Source organism: Triticum aestivum, chromosome 2D, assembly GCF_018294505.1.
Source record: "Triticum aestivum cultivar Chinese Spring chromosome 2D, IWGSC CS RefSeq v2.1, whole genome shotgun sequence".
Taxonomy (NCBI): domain Eukaryota; kingdom Viridiplantae; phylum Streptophyta; class Magnoliopsida; order Poales; family Poaceae; genus Triticum; species Triticum aestivum.
This window is the reverse complement of record NC_057799.1, coordinates 2,796,558-2,805,824: the sequence shown is the minus strand read 5'-3', so window position 1 is coordinate 2,805,824 and position 9,267 is coordinate 2,796,558. Positions and strand designations below refer to the sequence as shown.

General features: G+C 42.7%; 2 protein-coding genes across 2 annotated transcripts; both read left to right on the top strand.

Moving 5' to 3' along the window:
• The first annotated feature begins 521 nt into the window (after positions 1–521).
• On the top strand, positions 522–3,187 carry LOC123048118 (tau-cadinol synthase). The gene is made up of 7 exons (XM_044471286.1): positions 522–690; positions 771–1,143; positions 1,251–1,469; positions 1,575–1,710; positions 1,968–2,009; positions 2,539–2,790; positions 2,897–3,187. Exons 1-7 carry the CDS (start codon positions 522–524, stop codon positions 3,185–3,187), a joined length of 1,482 nt encoding a protein of 493 aa, XP_044327221.1.
• Positions 3,188–7,519: 4,332 nt separating this feature from the next.
• Positions 7,520–8,976, top strand: LOC123048117 (noroxomaritidine synthase 1-like). Its single transcript, XM_044471284.1, has one exon. The coding sequence runs from the start codon at positions 7,520–7,522 to the stop codon at positions 8,966–8,968; it is 1,449 nt and encodes a 482-aa protein (XP_044327219.1). The 3' UTR covers positions 8,969–8,976.
• Positions 8,977–9,267: the final 291 nt, after the last annotated feature.

The following is a 9,267-nucleotide window of genomic DNA, read 5'->3' as shown; positions in this document are numbered from 1 at the left end:
TGTGCAAAAAATGGGCTCCCCGGTTCCCCCCGCGGTGCTATCCAAAAGGCCTATGGCCTCCACCTGACTATCAACACCACAAATTCCTCCTTCAATAAAGTCAAAGTATATGTTTAATATGACCTGACCTTTTTTCTATAGCCGTAAATGAAAAAAAATCTAATTAAGCTGTCAAATATATTTCTTGAATTCAAATTTGCAAGTTGTTAGCTTTAGCAAAGTAAAAGTACTCCAAGAGGCTGTATATTTGACATCTAGTTATGCAAATACAATGTCTACACTTGATATACATCAAAATCGTTGAACATCTGTCAAATGGTTGAATCATCATTTACTGTGATAGCATGTTATAAAGCTTCCATATTGTCCCGTACATTTCATTGATACGCTAACGACTAGTTTGGATAATTATAACCAATAAATTTATGCAGAGGTCAGGGGAGTGGATGAAGATTAGAATCGGTAAACTGAAGGAAGATGTTCAGATGTTGTTTAAGAATTGCAGTAATAGTTTAGAGAGAATGAACTTGGTGGATGCAGTCCAACGCCTAGGAATAGAACACCTCTTTGAAATACAGATAGAGACTGCACTAAGTGACATACATGAAAATGAACCCAGTAGCTCCAACCTCCACGAGGTAGCTCTTCGGTTCCGCCTTCTCAGGGAACATGGCCTTTGGGTATCTCCAGGTATCCATCTACACATTTTAACATTGAATACCTTGCAAGAACACTTAATGAAAATGAATTAACATGAATATGTCTTGCAGATGTATTCAAAAAATTTAAGGGCGAAGATGGAACCTTCAATGAGTATATAACAAATGATCCAAAGGGACTCCTATGTCTCTACAATGCATCATACGTGTTAACCCATGGCGAGCCAGAACTGGAAGAGGCCACCTCTTTTGCAAGGCATCATCTAAAATCAATGGCACCCAGCCTTAGATCCCCTTTAGCAGAGCAAGTCAAGCGTGCCCTTCATGTACCACTACCAAGGACCTATAGGAGGCTGGAGGCGCTGAGCTACATGCCAGAATACGAACAAGAAGCAGAGCACAATCCAATCCTTCTAGAGCTTGCAAAGCTGGAATTTAACCTCCTCCAGGCTGTCCACTTGAAGGAGCTCAAAGCTATTTCTGAGTATGTTCACTGATATATACCCAGCCAATTATATCACTATATATACATACGTATGCTTCATTGGAATTACCTATCAAATTTGTTAGTATACATGGATTTTTTTCCAGGTGGTATAGTGATCTTAAGGGATACGTGGGGCTAAGTTTTGCTCGGGATCGTGTGGTGGAGTGCTACCTTTGGGGGTACTTTTTGTTCTACGAGGAAGAGCACGCGCTCCCACGGATGATCTTTGCCAAGTTATTTTTTCTGCACATACTGTTGGATGACACCAATGATGTTGGTGCCACCTTGGAGGAGTATGGGAAGCTCGATGCAGCCATACAAAGGTTATCTCTCTCGCCAATCTCTGTATATGTGGTGAACAACTATTAGTTCTAGCGACAATAGATGAATTGGTGGTGCTTGTTTGAACTAATTAATTTGTCACGCAGATGGGAGGAGAGCGCTGTTTCTCTTGTTCCAGGATATCTCAAGAAGTTCTATAATAAACTGCTAATCTGCTTTAAGGAGTTCGATGATGAATTGAGACTCAACGGGAGATACTCGATTGATCACATCAAGAAGGAGGTACAAAATTATGTATCTTAATATCATTTTTGATTTAGAAGACATCTATTGATTGCACATGAGCGTAACAAATGTCCCGTCACAATCATGTCGTAAAAGATTTCTGGTGGCTTTTAAACATGTCTAATTAATTTTAGCCCGCAATGATCGTACATTACATATACATTTTTAGTAAAACTAGGTTAGGATGATTCTTTTTCAACCAGGGAAAATAAAATAGAAAGGACCAAAACACGCCTCACGATTTTATTTAACAGAGCTCAGAGATTACTCTTTGGCCCCATCCTCCCCTAAAGGAGGTACTAGATGAGTTTTTGAGTTAGTACTGCGGGCGGGAGACTAGTAGTGGATGATGCTAAAGAGAAATAAAATGTCTCTCTGCTTGCCTGACCATTTGCTTCTTTGAATGAACAACTTCTTCAACTAATGTACCTCTGTGGAGCATAGAAATTTTATGATCTACTAATGATTCGAGATGTAAGTAGAAAGTGTAGCCATTGAGAGACTCGTTGCTTGGGGCATGAGGATCGTTGGGACGTTGTTGTCGGGAAAGCATCTAAGTGGATATAGTATTTATGGTCTGTTCCCAGACAAGACAACAGAAACCTTACATATAGTTCTTGGTCACAAAACAGTCAGTGTTGTAAAAATTAACCAGTACTAGTTTGTGCAAAAGGCACATAGATTGGCTGGAAATTCGCGTAAAAAAACATGTCATGCTGTTTGTCTTGGGAAATCATTTCTATGTCTATTTTTGAAAGCATATTAATATAAAAAATAGTTGTGTGTTTAATTAACCGCTACTTTTGCTCGTGTGCATGAATGCAGTTTCAGCAGTTATCTAGTTGTTATCTCCAAGAAGCTGAATGGTTGCACAAAAATCACAAGCCCAGGTTTGAAGATAGATTGCATTTGGGTGCCATGTCCATAGGCGCGATAGAGCTATGTGTGTATGCGATGGTTTGCATGGGTGATGAAATGCCGGAGGGAGCACTGGAGTGGGTACTTGGATACCCTGATGTCGTCATGGCATGCGCCAGGATTGGGCGCCTAATGAATGACCTTGCTGCTTCATCCAAAGTATGTTGGTAAACATACATATATGTGCAATTAACCATATTGATTTGTAATTGGCTAATCTCTAGAAAATATTGAATTAATTAAATTAACGGAAACATTCATGCAGCCCCGGAACAACAGGGACGTGGCCAACTGCATGGAGTGCTACGCTAGTGAGCACAAGGTCACAGAGGAGGTCGCCTTTGCTGCCATCGACTCGATGATAGAAGATGAGTGGAAGACCACCAACCAAGCTCGATTCAAACATGGTCATGATCTGCTGCCTGCGGTGCAACGGGTCATCAACTTCACTCTCAGCGGGCCGGTGTACTATGGTGATAGGAAAGATGCTTTCACCTTCAGCTCGCATCTTGAAGACATCATCAAGAGCCTCTTTGTCAATCCCATTCCCATCTAGCTACTACTCTGTGTACCTCATACAGACATGCATTAAGTATTTGTTTTCTTATGTACCTTCAACTTCTGTTTGTTTTCCATATCCCGTGTTTAATTAGATCGGTCATGTGTCATGTGTGTACACGTAGGATGCGGAGGTTGGGAAAAAATAAAGGCGTACCGAGCTCATGTTTCAATGTGTGTAACATGTACGTATGTGTTGCATGTCAGATGAACCGAAATGTTTGCACGTATGGAGCCTGATAAATTAGTACTGTGTTTGATTTGGCAAATCCACAGTCCAGTTCTTACTAAATCGTGCGCTCATATCGCTAAATTTATGTGGGAGAGGAAGATTGTACCATTTTCCGGCTCTGCTCATATGTGATTCAGATTTTCAGTGACTGGTTGGTACAGTATGTAAATGAGCCCTTCAGTCAATTAAGCTCATCAGTTGATTCTTTTACAGTGGAGAAGTTATATTATCTCCTTTCATGTAACTTTTCCCTAAAATACTTTTTGAACACAAAATAAATAAGGCTGCTGCTACAAATCGGCCGGATGATCCTCACACGGAATCAGCCGGTTGCCTAGCCACCCGATCGATCCATAAGTCCACTTTGTCAGCCGTCTGATTCACCCAATCAGTCCGCCTGTCTTTTTATTCGCGTGGGTGCTGAGGCCATGACACACTGTTTCACATGTTATGTTACGTGCATCAACTCCAGAAAGCTAGCTAGTTACTCCAATATTGTTGCAGCAACCGCGCATGAACCAGGTACGTACTTATAATTCAGTCAAGTATGAAGCCATTCATGCTGACTATACATTGTAGAAAAAGCTAGCTACAATGCAGCATCTTTTTCCGTATATCATTTATTTACGTTACGTGCATATTTAGTCACTTACCGGCCGGTGCTGCAACAACACAGTGGTGCTGCGACTGCCATCGACGTGTTGTGTGCCAATGCTGCGAGAGTGCTGCCGTGCTACTAGCTGGTGCTTTGACGATGCGGCCGTGCTGCAAGCCGGCCAATTGGACCTTTAATATGATCGATCTCTCAGCTAAGGTTAGCACTATATGTATAATGTAAAATACTATTAATCATGTTTCTGTTTTGATCTTGCGAGTCGAAAATACTACTAATGACATCTGCCAATTTTGATCTTGGGTGTCAAAATATTAATCTCATACATATTTTTTCGGTTTTCTAACATGTGATGCTAATTGGGTGACTTGTAGTTTAGCAGCTATGAAGAGAGAAGCACCGCCAAATGGCATAAAAATGAATTCATTTTTTAACCATGTTGCTTTGAGCTCTCGGAGTAAATGGTAGATGGCGGCACTAAATGATAATCTATGTGAAAAGAAAATTAGCAGCTAAGATATCTTTTGATAAATAAAAATCATAATATTAGCGGACTTAGAGGCAAATTTATGCTAATACAGTGAAGTAGTCTGTCACGTGAAAAACGTGATTCAACTTCAATCAATATAACACCATGAGCGGCTTGCTTTCATGTGTTAAGCGCTTGGACGATGAAGGTGAATAGTTAGTTAATTGGAGGACACTTCAATCAATCAATGAGACGCCTAGAGTACTTGCTTTCATATGATAACTAGATGGATACCCTGCACGTTGTCGCGGGACATCTAGTAGTCTTGTTACTGCTAAACGTCTTGGTTTCAATAGATGATAAAAGTTGTCTTCTACTAATGGAGCAGCGATCTCTTTTGGGTGTGGTTCGCAAGAAATTGGCATGTGTTCGAGTACTCACGAAATAGGACATATCTTTTTTTAGTGGAACATGATAGAACTTTTCAATTAGTGTTTTGAAGGTTAACTATATTGCCATGTAACATTGAACATCGGTTGTTATATATATACACGGATACTAAAGATGATTTGATAAACATAAGTATTTGTCAAAGGCATATGTTGCCCAGGTGATTTAATTTTGCAAGTTGAAGATTAATATTTTTTAGAGTACCGCTAAAAGTAGTTGACAACCATCATCCATCGCAACATGTAGAGATTTACTTCAATCTTCCCTTTATGGCCAGTCAGACAAAAATTTAAATCCAATCAGCACCTTAGAAAAGATAAATAAAAATATCAAAGGTACCAGCAAAATCATACATTTGTTTATAACTTGTTAAATCAAACTATGTTGCAACTACTAATAAGCAAGGTACTATATATGGTAGTTGATATACTGATCTCCACTTTGTTTGAATGCTCAAGAAAGTTGAAAGCGTAAAATCAAAGAGACCACTACTACCGAGATTGGAGGTGATCACCAGGAAGATACCACTTACTCTTCGATGATATTAATTGCAAAGGCACGCACGTAGACGGCTTTTGCCAAAATCCTGACGGGTTGCCTGGTGTTGTACCCAGGCCTCCAATCTCTCTCTTCTTCTGTTAAAAGACTGTTGACGTCAAAAACTGCATGGTTTTCTCAAATGAAATAATTGAGAAATATATTAAGAATTATGTAGTGGGGATTGATGTTTGCAAATTGAACGCTTATGTGGATAGTGTGCATGTACAGAGAATTGGGAGTAGTGAGGATCAACTTCTTAAAAAAGTAAGATTAGCTGGACGATAACAGTGAAGTAGTTTGTCACGTGAAAAACGTGGTTCAACTTTAATCAGTATGACACCATGAACGTCTTGCCTTCACCATTTAGCTTCTTGGAGGATGACGGTGAATAGTTTGTCACCTTCTATCCAGTTGGTATCAACACGGTTCAACTCAAGGTTTTGGGTACCGAGCAAAAAAATTAGTTACCATGCGATAACCGCAAATCTCGGTAGCCCAAGAGAAATCGCCTTATCAAAACAAAATCCTGAATTTTTGAATTTAAATGAATTTTGACTAAAATTTGGACTCACTTTCCCAATCCAAAATTCGTTCAAAACATTCGACCGGTAACCGCCCGGTATTTTTTGGTTACCGTGGTAACCAAAAATATCGGTGCCCGGCCAACAAGTTTTTTTTATCCCGGATTCAAACCTTGGGTCAACATCAATCAACCAGGCGCCATGAGCAGCCAACTTTCACCACAATGAAGGTGAATAGTTTGCCAGCTTCCGACTGGCGTCAATATGGTTCAATTATTAGTGAAACGGCACAAAGTGGCATAGTTTCATCTTCTATTTAGGGATGGTGAATTATTTTTTTATGGGATCCAACCCCTTGGGTCAAATTCAATCAATGAGGCCCCATGAGCGGCTAGATTCATCTGGTGATTTTTGTTAGGAATAAGCCACGAGGGGTTGATCAGTGTGTGTGTGTGTTGGTCGAGCCGGGCGTGGGTCCATGGCCGTGACAACTGTGCGTGTGTGCGTGTGCGTGTGCGTCGTGTGCCAGTTAGAAACTAGCATGCACAGAGTTTGTTAGTGGACGTGCATGTGCAGGTAAGTCATAGGCATTGATCGCGGGAGCGTTCGGCATGATCCAGCGGCAAGCTCGGACGATTTGCAGCTCTTGCGGTAGAGCAGATGGCTCACGACGAGAGGAGTCCGGGTCTTGAGGAGCTCGGGCGGACGTGAGCTTGAGGGTCCGTTGAAGTTAGTTGCTTAGCGAGTCAGGTATAAAAGGTCGCCATGTAACCTGTGTTTGTAGTCAGCCGGGTATGTGCACAGATTAACAAAACTTAGGCGCCGTTCGTGCGGCGAGGCGTTCGTCCCCGGAAAAACCTTGTGTCCAGTGTGTTCCTTATTCCATTTCAATCTGAGCGAATGAGAGAGAGAGCTAGCTAGCTAGCTAGGGTTCATCCCAAGGTTTGTCCAAACAATTTCTTGGACGATGAAGCTGAGAATGTTTGCCAGCTTCCGATTGGTGCCAACGTGTTTCAATTATTAGTGAGGCGCCACAAGTGGCATGGTTTCATATGCTATTTGCAGACGGTGTTTCCCCCCCATCCGGGATCAAAAAACTTGGGCCAATTTCAATCAACGAGGCACCATGAGTGGCCAGCTTTCATCTATTAATTGCTTGGATAATGAAGGTGGATAGTTTGCCAGTTTCCGGTTGGCGTCAACGTGGTTCAATTATTGGTTCAACTTCAATCAAGCAAGACACTGTACGAATAGAGAGATCGAGATGTCATGGAGGGAGAAAAATATGGAATGAAACTTATCAAGTACTTATTACCAAATCTGTCAACTGACACCTGCTTTGGAGCGCAATGAAGTCAGTAGTATAGTTATGTTGACACAGCGTGTGTGCACATTGCTCGCTGCTAGCATATGGCCATGGAGGGAACTCATCTATATATATGAAGCCATAGCATGTCCATTGAAGATAAATCTAAGTGGCAGCATATCCCACACTACGGATAACAATGTGGATCCTGCCCATCTCCATGGCACTCCCCATAAACTGGCCAATACTACACATGTTCCCTTCCTTTGTGGCCAACCTCCACAACATGCCTGCCTATTTCACCCTGGTCCTCACTGGATCAAGCCACGACTTCAGGGCACACGGCCCTCCTGGGATGGGGATGCGGTTCTTCGTCACATGCAATCCTGCGAACATCCAGCACATTTTCACTACCAACTACCCTAACTTTCCAAAGGGTGCAGAGTTCGCTGCTATCTTCGATATCATGGGTGGCAGCCTCTTCACAATTGATGGTGAGCCAGCTCATCGGATGCGCGCCAAAGTCAAGGGCGTGCTCAACAGCCCGCGGTTGCTGGACAACCTTGCGAGTTACTGCGTCGACAAGGTAAAGAACAGCCTCCTCCCATTGTTTGCCCACATGGTGAGCATCGAAACCCCATTCGACATGCAAGAAATGATGTCGAGGTTTATGTTTGACCTATCTGCTACGTCTCTCTTTGGCGTGGACCCTGGCCTCCTATCCTCGGACTTGCCTCCCATGGACGTAGCGGTTGCCTTGGACACGGTCATGGAGGTGGGATTTTTCCAGCATGTGATGCCAACTTCTTGCTGGAAACTGATGAGGCGGCTAAACATCGGCCCCGAGAGAAAGCTCAGCACATCGCACACAGTGCTTCGAAGGTTCGTCGTGGAGATGATGGACAGGTGGAAGACCAACACATGCCATACTGGTAATGACCACAGTGGTGTGGATATTATGCCTCCGTTCCTCAATGATCCTGACTATGCAGATGATGAATTGGTGCTTGCGATGATTATCAGCTACTTCCTCGCTGCGAGGGACACAGTTACAGCAACCCTGACATGGGTCTTCTACAACCTTTCCCAGAACCCTAACGTCGTGTCAACCATCCGCAATGAACTCTCACCCATTGCATCAAGCAAAGCAGCATCCAGTGCAAGTGCCATGGTGATCTTTGAGCCGGAAGAGACAAAATCTCTAGTCTATCTAAGAGCCGTCTTGTATGAGACTCTTAGGTTGTACCCACCGGGGCCTATTGAGTGCAAGACGGTAGCCACCGATGATATCATGCCGAGTGGCCATAAGGTGCGCAGTGGCGACACCATCTTTATTTCTGTCGACTCCATGGGGAGAATGGAGGACCTGTGGGGTAATGATTGCCTCAACTATAATCCTGAAAGGTGGCTGTCAGACGATGGCAACCTGAGGTACGTGCCATCTCACAAGTTCTTGGCTTTCAACTCAGGCCCAAGGATATGCCCCGGCAAGGAAATTGCGGTTATGCAGATGAAGACCGTCATCGCCTCAACAATGTGGAGCTTCGACGTGGAGCTGATGAAAGGGCAAAGCATACAGCCCAAGCAGTCTTGTATACTGAAGATCAAAAATGGGCTCATACTTAAGCTGAAGAAGCGGCAAATGTAATAAACGTACTTACCGAGCACTTGGACATTTTATGCTTTCCACAACCACATTATCATCGAATAATAAAGGCATTCATGCATCAAAATTTATCTCTTTTTTCTACTGAAAACAACCAATGTGTTGCCATTTATTACTTTGTTGTATGAGAAATGATGTAAATTCATCGACCAGTCTTGAGTCCATGGTAATTGTGTCCCTCGCAGCGAGCACGTACTCGTAGTGATAATCATCGCATGGTCTTGAGTTCCTACGAGTAACTTTTAAAGTAGTTCTCACGTCTCACGGGTCGCTCCAGCAAC

Excerpts from the sequence above, each read along its gene's own strand:
- LOC123048118 (XM_044471286.1), top strand. The coding sequence starts at position 522 with ATGAACTTGGTGGATGCAGTCCAACGCCTAGGAATAGAACACCTCTTT. Across the intron at positions 1,144-1,250 it reads GAGCTCAAAGCTATTTCTGA|GTGGTATAGTGATCTTAAGG; the intron begins GTATGTTCACTG and ends ATTTTTTTCCAG. Across the intron at positions 2,791-2,896 it reads ACCTTGCTGCTTCATCCAAA|CCCCGGAACAACAGGGACGT; the intron begins GTATGTTGGTAA and ends ACATTCATGCAG.
- LOC123048117 (XM_044471284.1), top strand. The coding sequence starts at position 7,520 with ATGTGGATCCTGCCCATCTCCATGGCACTCCCCATAAACTGGCCAATA.